General features: G+C 44.6%; 1 protein-coding gene across 4 annotated transcripts in view; it reads left to right on the top strand.

Annotated features, from left to right (window-relative positions):
* The window catches only part of LOC135253906 (cadherin-18-like), a 203,012-nt gene extending 189,087 nt beyond the window's left edge, over nt 1-13,925 (top strand). For 3 of the 4 annotated variants that reach the window (XM_064333747.1, XM_064333748.1, XM_064333746.1), the window contains 3 exons: nt 1,186-1,303; nt 8,809-9,060; nt 12,300-13,922. In XM_064333747.1, the coding sequence (XP_064189817.1) occupies nt 1,186-1,303; nt 8,809-9,060; nt 12,300-12,820 (891 nt within the window). In that variant the 3' untranslated portion in view covers nt 12,821-13,922. Of the gene's footprint in view, nt 1-1,185; nt 1,304-8,808; nt 9,061-12,299 lie in introns of all 4 variants that reach the window. The other variant, XM_064333749.1, reaches the window with a different exon arrangement.
* Nucleotides 13,926-16,820: the final 2,895 nt, after the last annotated feature.

The raw sequence follows: 16,820 nt of genomic DNA, 5'->3' as shown, positions 1-16,820 counted from the left end.
CCTAGCTGGTGGAAATGCATATACCTAACCACCAAAATAACTGTAACAATCTGGCAGATACTGAAGAATTTAAAGACAAAGAAAGTGATAGTCCAACGTGCACTGTGTTAATAAGCTTAATGAAAACATTAAGTGCATGTTCAACAACCTAATTAGGAGTCTATTGATTTACTTCTGTATTTCATTTGATTTAAAAAAAAAAAACCCCTTTTTATGTAATTGTTTGCAATGCAGCACAATAAGCACAATGCAGCACAAGATCAACATTTTATGGCATGCAAAGCTGTTTCTGGTATAATGCAGCATAAGAGGGTAAATAATACCTCTAAACATGAAAAGCACCTCATTAAGAAAAATTAACAGCTTTTTAAAATTCTGGGATTGCGATTGTGGTTGGAACAAAGACCAGCGTGCACAGGAGACCCTCAGGACCGACACTGGGCACCACTGCACTATGACAGTATTGAAAAGCTGAAAACAATTGCCTGCTCTGCGGGCTTGCCCTCAATCTCAGTAAAAAATGTAAATGAAATAAAATAAATAAATAAATAAATGCACCAACATACTATACATGCAAAAGCCTTGCTTGTTTTGAGTAACTGAGGCAAGTTATTGTCACACCAATCCGACCCTGTCCACCTCTAGTCCAATACATAATAGTAATGTATTATTATTATTATTATTATTATTATTATTAACAAAGGAAACTAAAAGACAACTTTTGTTCTTGAACTTTATTACATGTGAAACTGACAAGACTCATCTGTCAGAGTTAAATTAGCACTGCACATTTTACAGTGTGTTGTGGAATCACTGCGGCAAAGTGCGGAATCCTGCTTGTGAGTAAAGCATCAGCTGGTATTCCGCCAAGCCGGCATCAAACAGGTTCCGGAATCGGCATGGCAACCACGAGGTGTTCGTTAAGTCTGAGCCCGTGTTCTGTTCCACTTCACTCCTTAGTGACAACCGCTATTAGTGCTGATGCTGATGATATGACATTATCGTGGTTGGAGGGGGGTGTGTTCAATCTCTGTACTTGTCAGCTGGCCAAGGACCCCCTACAGTAGCTTGAAGGACCCCCCTGTTGAAAGCCGAGGCTTGAAAGACCGTTCATAAAGGGGCCGTGTTTTACGATCTGAAACATTGCTTTGGTGCGTGGCTTACCCGTCTCTTTGGCTTCCACAGGTGATCCAGACCATCGGTGCAGTGGACAAAGACGACTTTGCAAACGGACCGCGCTTCTCCTTCGCTCTTCCGCAAGACCTCCCCGTGAACCCCAACTTCACCCTCAAGGACAACGAAGGTAATCCATACGTATATCCCAGGTTTTTAAATCAGAGTAGTTATTTTGTATCATTCTCTCTCTCCCTCTCTCCAGACAATGTTAAAAAGAAATTAAAATAAAAAAAGAGGGTGATTGTGCTTTCACTCAGAATAAACTCAAACACAATATGCGCGATTCCTCTAAGCTCTGTTGGAGTTGAAGTGGCACAGAAAATGTAACTGTTTGCACATTGTTAAGCGGTACTTCTGGAACCCTTATAAAACCTCTGGCAATTAAGGGAAATAACTGGAAGCTAATTGACTTTGGGCCTGAGCCTGGCTTGAGTTATGCATGCTTAACTCAAATTTCCATGCAAATGAACCCGTTTTTTTTTTTTTTTCGCCCCTCTACACACATCCTGGCTTGGGTGACCTAAGTGGGGATATGATAGAATGTGGGTAGGGGTGGAGTATATATATCGCCGGAAAGAAGATCAAGTGTTGAATTGAACTCCAGATCGCGTGAATCCTGGCCTTGAAATTTAAAGCTCCGTGCGGCTGGTTTAATCTTCACAGCCGTTGCATGCTGGGAAAAGGCTGAATGAATGGCCTGAACCTTCTTCCGGCTGGCGCGTGGAACTGTAGCTCAATGGTCTGGACAACGGTCCTCATTTTACACGCGACGCTGATGAAACGAAATTCAAGTGAGCGGCGTTTTCGCGGCCAGTGCATCCACCCGTGATTCGGTATTTCAGTCTTTCAGAGTTTTAAGGTTGCTTGACGCTGCAGAGAGAGAGAGATAGAGATAGAGAGAGAGAGAGAGAGAGATCCCTCCGTGAATCTCAATGACCCATTGGCCACTTTCGACGGACGGTTTCGTTTGCATGGGTAATTAGCGCCCGCCCAGCTCTGTCACTTCCATCTCATTCAGTCTCTTCCCTCATCTCTGCGTCGCAGTCTCACACATCGTCTAGGAGGGAGTGACCTGCATACCAAGCCACGATCCTTTTGAACCCAACTGTAGTCGCGAATACCCTTTCTGTAATGGACATGTTTAATTTTTATGATTATTATTATTTTTTTTTTTTTATCTTGCCAACTTGCATGTTTTTGGTGAATTAATTGTGTATTTATTTCTTCATTAATATAAGCAAAAGATACGACAGTGCAGAAGTATTTGCATGTCATTCCTGGTTTTGTATCCTCTGTAATTTCAAGTGCTTGCTCGTTTGCATCCGAAATGAATTTCACTTAATAAGAAACGCGTTGCAAACATAGTCGGCGTTGTTGGTTGAAAGTGCTTTCAGGTGACAACACTGCAGCTGATTAAAACATTTAATGCCGCTGATCAGTGGAATTAATTAGCCTAATTAACTGGTGATTGCGACTAAGTTTAATAAGGTTCTGAGTAAGGTTTGGTTCGCTTCTGTCGCACTTTCCACATGCTAGGATAACAGAAGCTCCTCATCAGATATGAATTATAAAATCACTGAGCTGTGCCATTTTATCTGGTGGTTGGGGGGAGGGGGGGGGGGGGGTAAGTCTCCCGAAGGACTTAGCCAATTAAAAATGAGCTTTTGAAAGAATACAGTGGTCTCCAACGCTGACTGGATCAGCATAGGCACAGCTGCCATCTACCACACATCTCTCCCGACACCTGCACTCACCGCGCTGTCTCTGTGCACTAATCAATTAATTAATTTGCATCTCTGTAAAGATCAGGAGCCTGGCGACCTGAGGATAATGCAGAGCAGGGAATGTAATGAATCGCTGAGCTTGCTAGCTACGTATCTAGCTAAGGGGAGAAGAGGACCCACGGGACTTATACCTTCACAACACGGCCCCATGTTCTGTACCATGTTCCGCGCTTTTACTTCGGCATGCGGGCGTCCCCTTTGGAAGGATCCGTCCTCATCGCAGCGTTTAGCCTGCGACACGGTTTTCAAACCGCACTTTGGGAGGGAAGAGTGAGGAAACGGGTTTTGGTCGAGTCGCGGCGCGCGTGGCGGAGAAGACGGTTGAATTCAGAGGCTCTGAGGCTGAAAGCAGGGCCTCACCTGGTTTTAGGATGAGCCTGTTTTGTGTTTACACTTTTGTCTAAAGAACCGATACCATTCAGTGTGACAAATACGCAATAATAGAGGAGATCAGAAATGGGGCAAATGCTTTCTCGGTGGAAGTAATACTTTGTCATTTGTTCAGTTGTTAAAGGAAAACCATGAAAAAGCTGGGAACAGGATCCAAGCACAATTTTTTTTTTTTAAATACCCCTGTGGCACCCAGTTTGGTGCCCATCAGCATTTCTCTTGTCAGTTCTTCTTTTTAAGAAGTGCAGAGCTTCCCTTTGTGTTTACGAGCCCTTGCCCTAAAAAAAAAAAAAAAAAAAAAAAAAAAAAAAAACATTTTCACTCACATTCCAGCTGTATTTTGAGGAAAACAACAGCCATGAGAGAGCTGTCATATGAGGATGTCAGCAGATATCTTCCTTGAACGCCTTGACACCAGAATTTCTAGATTTCACTTGTCACCTGTTTATGCGGGATGTGTTTGCGGATTCTGCGTCGGCACAAAATGAACAGCTGGCTGTGTGATATTCAGTCGCCATGGAATAATATCCAGTCACTAGTCACCATGGTGTAATATGCAGTCACCATGGTGTAATATGCAGTCACCATGGTGTAATATGCAGTCACCATGGTGTAATATGCAGTCACCATGGTGTAATATGCAGTCACCATGGTGTAATATGCAGTCACCATGGTGTAATATGCAGTCACCATGGTGTAATATGCAGTCACCATGGAATAATATCCAGTCCCTAGTCACCGTGGTGTAATATGCAGTCACCCTGGTGTAATATGCAGTCACCAGTTACCATGGTATAATATGCAGTCACCATGGTGTAACATGCAGTCACCATGGTGTAATATGCAGTCACCATGGTGTAATATGCAGTCACCAGTTACCATGGTATAATATGCAGTCACCATGGTGTAATATGCAGTCACCATGGTGTAATATGCAGTCACCATGGTGTATTATGCAGTCACCATGGTGTAATATGCAGTCACCATGGTGTAATATGCAGTCACCATGGTGTAATATGCAGTCACCAGTTACCATGGTATAATATCTAGTCACCACAGTGTAATATCCAGTCACCATTGTGTAATATGCAGTCACCATGGTGTAATATGCAGTCACCATGGTGTAATATGCAGTCACCAGTTACCATGGTATAATATCTAGTCACCACAGTGTAATATCCAGTCACCATTGTGTAATATCCAGTCACCATTGTGTAATATCCAGTCACCATTGTGTAATATCCAGTCACCACAGTGTAATATCCAGTCACCATTGTGTAATATCCAGTCACCATTGTGTAATATCCAGTCACCATTGTGTAATATCCAGTCACCGTGGTGTAACATGCAGTCACCATTGTGTAATATCCCGTCACCATAGTGAATTAAGTACGGATGTACACCGTCATTGAATTAGATCTCCCACTAAGCTTTCTTGTACAAAAAATAAACAAATAAATACAAATAACTATGTATTTATTAATGTATTTATTTGCAGTGAATGGGAAATCAGTAATGCATTCCACAGTGCTGTGGCACAAACACGGTAATTGTCGCCTTGAAGAGGCTAATGTTTGTTTTCTGCCGGGGGGAGTCTATTATTACAGCCTCTTTGAATATCTCTCGACAAACAAATAACACCGCGGCTCCGTAATCAGCCCGTGCCAACCTGACGCCGCGCCCGCGTGACACGCTCCCATTAACAGCGCGGATTTATGCAGGAATCCGGCGCGCACGGAACGCGGGCACCCTTTATTGGGCCCCGTTCAGAACAGCAATTATTTCATGCATTCCAAATGATTGTCTCGCATTTTCGTCAGACCGAATCTCCTTGGCAACTCTTTTGCTGCCTTATTAAGAAGCTTGTCGGCGGAAGGTTCCTTCAATGTCATTAACAAAAGAATTGCGATTTAGAGAATGCACGCATGCACGTATTGGCGGCCATATTTCCGGTATTCAAGTAGGCTGTGTCACTGTTTTGTTTTTTTCTTTTCTTTTTTTTCCTTCTTTTTTCTTTTTTTCTTTTTTTTTTTGCGCTTCTAACAAAATGCATTCCACCAACGTTCCGATCTCAATCGGGTTAGGTTTGCTGTCTCCAGGAGCAGACCGTGTCTCCAAGATTAATGACGTACATTACAAGAGTGACTCTGTGGATACAGAAATAAATCATTAAAAAAAAAAGATAGCCCCTAGCGCTCATGAAGCATCCTGCCCAGCACCTCAGAGGATAGCCTGTTAATATCTTAGGGGCCAGCAAGGTTGGCACGCACAGAGAGGAAATTATACAAATGGATCAAACATCATTGCTCTGAATAGATCAGAATTCATTTCACGTGATTTCCCTGGAAACTGTCCAGCACACTCATCAAATGTTACCTACCTTTCTTTATTTTCTCTTTTTTTCACCCTCGTTGTAATAAAATTGATTGAATATGTGCCGTCATGCTAACGCTCTATGTTCATATGCACTACACTGTGGAAGTTTGAAGTGTACATGCACAGAGAGGTGTCTAGGGAAATAGTTCTGTTACAAATGCAATTAGGTGTTCTTGAACCAGACCTTAAGACAGACAGACAGACAGACAGACAGACAGACAGACAGACAGACAGACAGACAGACAGACAGACAGACAGACAGACAGATAGATAGATAGATAGATAGATAGATAGATAGATAGACAGATAGATAGATAGATAGATAGATAGATAGATAGATAGATAGATAGATAGATGGAAAGAAAGACTGAAGACAGGTACTGTGCACCTCTGGCACTCCTCTAACAGTTTCTGTTCCGCCCTCTGTTGAGCTGTAAGGCGTTCTAAATGGAATCCAGTCCCCCCCCACCCCCTCTCTTTCTCTCTCTCTCTCTCTCTTTCTCTCTGTTTCTTTCTCTTGCTCTCTCTCTCTCTCTCTCTCTCTCTCTCTCTCTGAGGACTCCTCTCTTCATGAGTTTTCTTTCAAGACAGTTGTATTGAGACGTGGGAAAGATGCTCCACTTGAACGAGAAGCGTGCAGCCCTGTAAGCCCTGCTGTGATGAAGGCGAGTGGAGCTGAAGCTGTTGAGCGAAAAAACCTTCCGCCTGGGAATCCCCCTTTCATCCTCCCCTCTACCTGTAAAAGGCTCTCTACCTGCTAATCAGTGAATACATCTGTCAGCCGCAACAATGCATGCACACGCACACACACGTACACACAGGCGCACACACATTAAAACTAAAAGAATGCTTGCATCTCATTCTAGAGTCATAAGCTCAGAAATACTGGTTTTTTGCCCTCTCATTTCACAGAAACACAAATCCCCGCGTCCCTCCACTGTCATCTACAGCGGTGGCGGCCATCGAACCCCTCTCTGCAAATCAGGCCTTTGGGGAAGGCGTGAGGGGTTTGGAACAGTGGGGTGAACTAATGGACGCGATTACAGCTGTTTGTGAACCCCTCCGTGCCTTAATTGCATCTTCTGAAACCACCCGCCCCCCACTCCCCCGACCCCCCTCCCCAGCAAAAACAATGAGGGGACAACGAGCATGAAATTGAACAAGGTCATTAAAATGCAGCTCTGAGGAGCGATGCAAACGAGTGAGGCCTTCCCAGCGTCCTGCGAGGCCTTTGCAGTGTTCCGGGCGCTACCACGGCAACGCGCTGTAATGCTGGGGAGACTGGCTTGTAATCCGGAGGTTGCAGGTTTGATGCCTGCATGTTTAACTTTTTAGCGAGGCGCTTAACCTGAATTGCTTCAGTGAGTAATAACCGGTCTAAGTGGACAATTTATTGTAAAAATAAAAGAAAGCTTTGGAAGTAGCAGCAGATTACAATGTTTGTAAAATGCAAATTTCATTCAATTTTATCAGGAAAGTTGTTATAAAGCTGTTATGAAAAGGTAATTAAGGTGTTATGCATGATTCATAACACACACACACACGCATACACACGGTATGTGACTTATCACATCAGTATATATTTGCCTAAATAACAAAAATAGCTACCTTTTCGTTTGAGAGGGTCATTATTCAATGAAATACCCCAAATGTGTTTCAGAGCACTCTGAAGGAGTAAAGCAGACATGTTGTAATTATGTCTCATTTGAATCCTCTTACAGCTAGACACAAAGACCTGATATTCCCGTTTACCTGTCTCAAGGTAGACGTGGGCAGCCTCAGATAATGAAGTTTGGCAGCACAAGAAAAGGGCAGAGGGAGAGAGGGGAAAGAGAGATAGGGGAGAGAAAATGTCTTACAGAGAGAGAAAGTAGGGTAGGGAAAAGAGATAGAAAGAGACAGATGGGAAAAGGGAGATAAATTCTATTGAAATCCGTAATGAGCGAGTGTACTGTTCTCGCGCTGGCATCCGGAGGACCTGCATTTGCATGCCGCTCGATATCCAGCTCAGTCCCGCGGCTGACCTGCGGGAAATCCCCTGCTCCAGTTCCCCAGAGGAGCTGCCGTTCTCTGGGTCTGCACTTCAAGCCTGCGCTCCTTCCAGAAGGAGGCTGTGATCAGGCGCGTACTGTGCATCCGTACCTGAACTGTGAAATGAAGTGCACTTAAAATTCTAATTCAAATTCAATTCTGAAAACGGCCTGTTTTATAATGTGCAAGTGCGCCCCCTCTGGTTGGCCAGGGACCTGGAGTGGAGGTAAAAGGTTTTAATATAATTATGACGGTTTATGTGTGTTCAATTAAGAAAGATCAAGTCTCTCTCTCTCTCTCACTCTGTCTCTCTATTTCTCTCTCTCTCTCTCTCTCTCTCTCTCTCACTGTTTGTCTGTCTCTCTTTATTTTTCTTCTCTTTTTCTCCCTCCTTCCATTCCTGGCACTCAGCACTGTAGAGATTGAGCCACAGACCTGAGTTAACAATGCCTGAAGTGTCTGTCCCTGTTCCTGTCTAATTATTTACTGCGGGGCCGCATGCAGGAGAGTGGGGGAACCCTCGTTTGTTTTCATTCAGGAGGGGGTGTGTTTTTTCTGTCTCCCGTTGTCGTGGTGACATGGTGATAATAGAGGCAATTTGTTGAATGTTGTCACGTGTCCACACGCCCTTTTTTTTTTGGAGGAAATTGAGACTCCACACAATAGCAAGCTGGCTGCATTCAAAGGCCATTATTACCGGCACAATGTCACACGTGTGCCACTTTGATTTATATGTTAGGTGGATGGACTTTACAGACTATGTGTGTGCGTGTGCGTGTGTGTATGTGCGTACATGTGTGCATGCGTGCATATGTCTGTGAGTGTGCGCGCTTGTGTGCACTTGTATGTGTGTGTGCATGTATGTGTGTGTGTGTGGTTGTGTGTGTCTGTGTGTGTGTGTGTGCGTGTATGCATGTGTGTGTGCGTGTGTGTGTGTGGTTGTTAAGAGTGTGGCTGGGGGTGAAGAATAGCCTCAGACAGGACGTCCCGCTGAGAGACAGCAGAGTTAGCGGTAACAGCGCTGTGTACCTGCCCTCCCTCTCCCCTGCAGACAGCACGGCCAGCGTCCTGTCCCGCAGAAAGCGGTTCAGCCGCGCCTTGCAGGAGCTCTACCACCTCCCCGTGGTGGTGTGGGACGGCGGGGAGCCGGAGCTGAGCAGCACCGGGACCCTGACGCTGAGGGTGTGCGCCTGCCAGCGCGGGGCCCGGGTTCGAGCCTGCCAGGCCGAGGCCTTCCTGTCCTCCGCCGGGCTCAGCACCGGGGCGCTGGTGGCCATCCTGCTGTGCATCGTCATCCTGCTGGGTGAGACCCGCTCGCCTGAGACACACTCACCTGAAACACACACACGCGCCTGGTCTTAGATACACACAGCTGATACACACACACACCTGGGCTTAGATACACACAGCTGATACACACACACACCTGGGCTTACGTACACACACCTGATACACACACACCTGGGCTTACATACACACACCTGAGACACACTCACCTGGACTTACATACACAACTGATACACACACACCTGAGACACTCACACCTGGACTTACATACACACACCTGATACACACACGCCTGGGATTAGAGACACACACCTGAGACACACACACCTGAGACCCGCTCGCCTGGACTTAGATACACACCTGATACACACACACCTGGACTTAGACACACACACCTCAGATGCACACACACCTGGACTTAGACACACACACCCCTGAGATGCACACACCCCTGAGACACACACGCCTGGACTTAGATACAGCTGGAATACACACACGCACCTGGGCCTCCACACATAGCTGGAATACACACATGCACCTGCGCTTCCACGCGCAGCTGGAATACACACACACACACTGTTGGGACTGAAGGAGTTTTGAGAGGACAGAGAAAGCTGATGGTGATAGTGTGAGGCCCTGGCTCCCGTGTGCTTCACTTATTTCTCCCAGGCATTTGGAGGTGAATGCCAAACTGGGGAAAGAGTGATGTTTCGCCTGCGATGAATGCAAAAATAAACGCACACCCCTCTCACTTTGTGAGGAGTCAGACAGAGAGGCGCATCACCAAAACGGTAGCAAAATGGCCACCCACTATCTTTCGCCCTGGGAAATCCATTATAAAGATGCAAAGGTAGATAGATAGATAGTCATACAGACAGACAGACAGATAGTTTACTTACATACTTACTCATTTGACCATACTTATAGCCACTGAGCAGACAATGATCAGGAACTAAGTTGCTTTAAACTTTAGGGTTATTCATTGACTGCTGTTATAAGCTAGCCTTGAGTAAGACACTTAACCTGAATAGCTTCAGAAAATATCCACCTTTATAAATTGATTGTAAAATGTGAGCTTTGCAAGGGTGTCTGCTACATGTCCATTTTAGTTATTTATTTTATGAAAAAAGAAAACCACTCCTTTTTTCCCTTCAGCAAAATGGAGATTGAAATAGATTTTTTTCCCAACAATGTACTGTTTATATCCAGTAATATGGCCGTACAGCAACAATAAATAGCGAACACAAACTTTGTTTCCATGCAAACGGAGAACACAACCCTAGGGATGAATCTTGATTGAAATAAAATCAAATAGTCTCTCCCTCCTTTTCTTTTTTTTTTTTCGTTCTTCTGAGCAGTTAAAATATGAAGTAACCGAGGCAACCCTTGATAGATGGCCTCCGTGCTGGTGGAAAATTCCATTTGGAACGACCGCGGCACTGTGTCATCAAGAACTGTCACGACTTCAAACCCGCATGTAGTCATAGGCATTGGCTCGTCACGCACTGGCTCTGGCACTGGTGAGGGAGTGTGTCACAGTGCTGTCCCAGAGGAGACGCACGGCTTTATGAGTCTCGTCCCAACAGGTATTATTGCCACGACTGTCAAAAGTAACAATAAATTTAAAAAAATAAATAAATAAACGAAGAAAAGCAGATGTTTTACTCCATCCGTTTTTTTGTTTTGTTTTTTTTTTAGCTACATCAGTGTTGAAAGGATGTACACTAGATTGTCTCCTCTGAAAGTAGGCATGGTTCATCCAACAGTTGATGTATGTACCAGGTTTATACAGCTGTGTGTGTGTGTGTGTGTGAGAGAGAGAGAGAGAGAGAGAGAACATGGTCTGAAAATCCATTAAAAAAAGCTATTTTTCTGTGACTCATCATTTTGCTTTTGGGGCCTTCGTGTGTGTATTACTGAACTAGACAGATCCAATGAGCCATTCTGTTCACACTCAAAGCATTGATGCAACCCACTGATGTAGTTGAGATGTGTTTTAAAAGTCTATGATTGAAATCTTGGAAATGTCTTGCATCACAAAAAGATACAAAATCGCCAGTCAGAAGTAAACTATATTGAAAAAGTTATATCTTTTTTTTTTTTTTTTTGTGGTGTGCTTACTTTTTTCCTTCAAAAGAAAAGAGAGTGTTGGGGGGGGATAGCCATTGTATTTATAACAGCATTAACCGACATCTCACTTAAAAGAAAAATTAAAGGCTGAACCAATCAATCGCGCAAAAAGGTAAATCTGTTTGAGCCTCATGCCACTTTCAAATGTGATTTGCTGTGGCCATCAATCGCCTAGGCAACCATCTGTTTATCAGTGTAGATTGGCAGCAGCCTTATGTTCCCTGGCTCCTCATTTTTAATGATGAATTAGTCAGATAAACAGATCATTTAAATTAAGTATCTCTGCAGAAATCTACAGTGGTCTTTGGTGATTTAGCCAATGTGTGTTATTGAACATCACAAGGCTTTTTATTTTTTTTATTGTTGTTGTCTTTACCCTTCTTTTTTTTTTTTCCCAAACAGCTTTGGTGTCAGATGAAGCCCTCCTTCAGCAATATCTACTTCTAACAGACATTTGTTTTTAGAAAAATTCAATTAACAGTGCATGAAGAGTGCTGTTATTTGTTGCTGTAATTTTCAGAATTGACCCAATTATGGTGTTGCCCTTCCCCCATTAATGCCACCCATTGTATTTGTGTTGGGATAATTGATGTCCCTGTTCTAAATATAATGTGTTTACCCCCATCTCCAATTCAAGTGACATCCTCCAAAATGCACTGCCATCTTTTTTATTGGAATAACTGATGTCACTGTTCTAAATTTAAAGCAGTTACCCCATCTCCAACTCAAGTGACAGCACCCAAAAGGCTGTATTTGTTAAAGAATAATTGGTACCACTGTTCTAAATATTTATGTGTCAGTCTGTCTCCAACTTAAATGTGTTGCTACCCTCCATCTGTTCAATAGCATGACCTAAAGATCCGTAAAGGGCCAGGGTGAGCGTCAGGGTAAGTTTTTGTTTTAGCCCAACACTAAGACACCTGGTTCTACTTATCAAGGTCTTGATTGAAGACCACGGTTAGTTAAAATAAAGAAATGTGGTGTCGTAGTGTTGGAATGAAACAGAAACCTGCAGCCACACAGACCCTTCAGGCAAGATCGGACACCCCTGGCTTAATAATTATTATGTTTTGTCAACTTGAAAATTGTTAACATGGACCTAAATATTGCCCCCCCCCCCCACAGTGATCGTGGTGCTCTTCATCACTCTGCGGAGGAGCAAGAAGGAGCCGCTGATCATCTCCGAGGAGGACGTGCGGGAGAACGTGGTCACCTACGACGACGAGGGGGGCGGGGAGGAGGACACCGAGGCCTTCGACATCCTGGCGCTGCGGAACCCGGCCGGGGCGGCCGAGGAGCTCAAGTTCCGGCGGGACGTCAAGCCCGAGGCGCTGCGGCCGGGCCGGCGCGGGACCCCCCCCAGCCCCGCCCCCGCGGCGGAGGCGACGGCGGCGGACGAGGTGGACGTGCGCGAGTTCATCACGCGGAGGCTGGCGGAGGCCGACACGGACGCCAGCGGCCCGCCGTACGACTCGCTGCAGACGTACGCGTACGAGGGGCGGGGCTCCATGGCCGGCTCCGTCAGCTCGCTGGGCTCGGGCGCCTCGCCCTCCGAGCAGGACTACGCATTCCTGGAGGACTGGGGCCCCCAGTTCCACAAGCTGGCAGAACTCTACGGAGGCTCGGAGTCCGAACTCGTCACCTAGCTTGTGTCACTGTAAAAAAAAAAAAAAAAAAAAAAAAAAAAAACGAGGAAAAAAAGGACAAGTGATTACAAAATAAACTCCGCCCCCTATTCCCCTTTCAGACCCGCCCCCGTTCCCTCCTCTTCCTCTTTCCCACGCCTCGGTTTAACAATAAAAGGAAAAGCTTTTGAACTCTTTAACTGTTGTTCACTTTTGCTGTAGAATCAACCGCCCTTTTTTTATTTATTTTTATTTATTTTATTTTTTTTCCTTGGGTTCTACATGTGGAAGAAATAAATTTGATTTTGAAAGAAAAAAAGAAAAAAACAAAAACACTTTTCCCTGGTGTATATTTTTTATTGCTTAATAAAGGCCATAGTTCCATATAAGTCAACACATCTGAAAAGAAGTGGAAGTAATGGATTTTTTATTTTTATTTTATTTTATTTTGAGTTGGGACTAACCGCCAGTCCAGGTAAATATTCAATGCCGCATCCAGTTGTCAGAAAGGTAAGTGTAATTTCTCCTTTCCTTTAAACATAAATACGTTTTGGCCTTTTTTCCATTATGCTGATGAATTGTTTTGTTTGTTTCTTTGAACATAAAGCAAACTGGCAAGCCCAGTTAAAAACGGAAATTGAACTAAAAGCCATTAGCTTCTCCTGCACAGAAATTCACAGCCTCTTCGGAAGCGGCAAGGTTTTTTATGGCTTTTCAGTTGAGACGCTATGATGAAATTCATACTGGCGCTAAGTTTCGTTTTGTAATTCTGGAGACGCTCTGGAGGATGTTCGGCACTCCCGTGGGGCGCAGATCTGTCGACCGGCCCCTGACTGGATCAAAAAAAAAAAAAGGAGAGAAAAAAGCAAAGGCTCAGTTCTGCTGCCAGCACATTTTCTTTCTCTTATGTTAAGGAGAACGTCGAAGAAGTGGATCTTGGCTGAGCTGATATTTATGTTTTTCAATCAGGTCGTGTTCTTACACCAACTAAATGAATAAATAAATAAAATTTTAATAAATAAATGGTGTGCCTTGAAGCACTGGTTTACAGCTGAAATTGTTCTAACCTGGTAAGTCCCCCTAAACCTACTCTGACCTGGTGAGTCTCTCTAAACCTGCTCTCGCCTGGTGAGTCTCTCTAGACCTGCTCTGACCTGGTGAGTCTCTCTGACCTGGTGAGTCTCTCTAAACCTGCTCTGACCTGGTGAGTCTCTCTAAACCTGCTCTGACCTGGTGAGTCTCTCTAGACCAGCTCTGACCTGGTGAGTCTCTCTAAACCAGCTCTGACCTGGTGAGTCTCTCTGACCTGGTGAGTCTCTCTAAACCAGCTCTGACCTGGTGAGTCTCTCTAAACCTGCTCTCGCCTGGTGAGTCTCTCTAGACCTGCTCTGACCTGGTGAGTCTCTCTGACCTGGTGAGTCTCTCTAAACCTGCTCTGACCTGGTGAGTCTCTCTAAACCAGCTCTGACCTGGTGAGTCTCTCTAAACCAGCTCTGACCTGGTGAGTCTCTCTAAACCAGCTCTGACCTGGTGAGTCTCTCTAAACCAGCTCTGACCTGGTGTGAGTCTCTCTAAACCTACTCTGACCTGGTGGGTCTCTCTTAAACCCTGGGAAAGAAACAAATCGTGGTCTGAAACGGGGACAGTGGGGAGGACAGGAGCCGATATTTACGCCTGCAATCACACAGTGATGAGGAAAGGAGAGAGACGTGAGCATCTTTCCTCCCAAGGCACCTCTGCAGACACCTCCCCAGACGCCTTCCCACAGCAGATTCACTTCAGTAAATGTTATCCTGCAATGCCCTGACATCCAATAGCCCTGAAGCAACCAAGGCAGGAATGAACCTCTGAAAATGTCAGTGTATGTGATAGTATTTCATTTTACAAAGATGCCCTTGAAACAGTAACTTCCGTTAGGCAAATGGAATATACTGTTAATGTTTTTTTTGTTTTGTTTTGTTTTGTTTTTTTGGAAAATATAATAATTATATAATTATAATTAAATGACAAATATTACACCAATAATCTGTATGTACGTGTATAGTATGCATGCAGCTAAATGCAAAAGTATTGGGACAAAGACAGCTCTGTACTCCAGTACATTGTATTTGAAATGAGGTTAAAGTGCAGACTGTCAGCTTTAATTTGAGGGTATTTGCATTCATATTTGGGTAATCCATGTATATAGCAGTGCTGTATGCACATCTTTAATTTTTATACAATTATATTGGATTGATCATTATTATTTTTTTTTTGGCCTGCTGTGATATCATGCACTTAAAAAGAGTGTGCATATACCATGACTGTGTAAGGGTAGTGGGATTAAACCTGTACTCCCTGAATATAATTCACTAAAGGGGGATGTACCTCTAGCTGATATTCAAATTTTGAGAGTGCTGGAAAGCAACAGTGCAAATTCTCCGGGACATTTAAAGCCTGAGGGGATTAGATGATTCCCTTCAGAAAATTTGTCTCAAGGCCAAAGACATGTGCCAAACGTTTCCATTGAGTAACAATGCCATGCGATTGAGTGTGTGTGTGTGTGTGTGTGTGTGCGCGTGTGTGCACTTGCATGCGTGCATGTTGGGTGTGTGTGCACATCCTCCTTTAAAAGTAAGCCCCTGTCATTTGAAGGGTTGGGCACCGTAACTTTGGCAGGCGATTGCAGTGCGAAATGTTCTAGATTCCCCACAAACATCAGCCTTACAAGAGGTGGTACCGCAGCATATCGGGGAGGGAACAGGGCCTGTAACTCTGTGAATGTGGATTTGATGGCCAGGTGGGGCACTGTCATTATACCTTTGAGCAGGGTACTTAGCCCGGCTTGCTTCAGTGAATCTCCAGCTGTGTAAATGGATCCTATGCAGAGACCGTAAGCTGTGTGAGTGAGTCGCTCTGTGTAAGAGCATCTGTTAAATGCCTGAACTGTAACGTATTGTACTGTATTGTATTGTGAATTGATTGTACCACAGAAATTTCCCCCGCTGCAGCACCCCCCGCGACTCTGACCGGGAATACGTGGGTATAGATCACGGGTGCACAACAAGGGCCAATCCATTTCAGGATTTTGTGCCAACATTTATTTAACCAGCCCAATACTATCTTGACATGCGCATAAGCTCCAGCTACAGCCGCAGACTGCAGGTGTATCCTAGAGATTTCACTGTGCTCAAGTACAGGAATGAAGCAGTGTCTATATCCATGGCAATCTATAGATATAATATATCTATGGTAGTCGGTTGGAACAAAAACCAGCACACAGATCGGCCCTTCAGGACCGGAGTTGTGCACCCCTGGCATTGATTCTGCATCGATGGACAGAACATTCTCCACAGTCTCCTGCATTTAGAATGATAACCATGCTCTGATTCCAAATTCCTTTTTTTTTTTTTTTTTGGCGGCCGGTAGGGACAGGATGAAGAGCTGTCCCATTTGTCCGAACCTACGAGGGTCAATTCCATTTCAATTCATGAATTATAAAAATCCCCACAGAACATTAAGTAAATTTCCCAATTAATCTGCTGAACTGATGGAATTTAACGGACCCTGTCCGGACTCCCTGTCTCCACAGAGATGTCTGTCAAAGTGCCCTGTCATGTGAAATGTCCAGGACCAGATTGAGGAACGTGGGGTTCCCACGAAGAGGGAGGAGGAGAGGAAGAGCATGCTGACTTTAGGGTGGTTCAGATGTACGCCTGGCCCCGCCCCCAACACTGCCGCACCCAAACAACTCCTCAGCTGTGGAATGAAGCCTTGAATGTTTGTGGATTGACAGGACTCCTGCAGAGAAGAGCTTTCACTGCCGGACACACATGGTGTCTGCCTCTACCTGTCCCCATGGATACAGCAGTAGTAGAGGGGCTGTCTTTTCTGATTGATGCAAAGCTTTTTGGCTTATTTATTTAAGCCAAAAATGTATTTATTGATTTTATCTTATTTTTTTGGGGGGGGGGGGGTGTCTGGGGGAAAGGAAACAAACAAAGGTTTTATTTGTTTACAGCAGTGGTTCCCAACCCTGTTC

Source organism: Anguilla rostrata, chromosome 4 (genome assembly GCF_018555375.3).
Source record: "Anguilla rostrata isolate EN2019 chromosome 4, ASM1855537v3, whole genome shotgun sequence".
Lineage (NCBI taxonomy): Eukaryota > Metazoa > Chordata > Actinopteri > Anguilliformes > Anguillidae > Anguilla > Anguilla rostrata.
The sequence above is the reverse complement of the archived record's forward strand: the minus strand, read 5'-3'. Positions and strand labels throughout refer to the sequence as shown.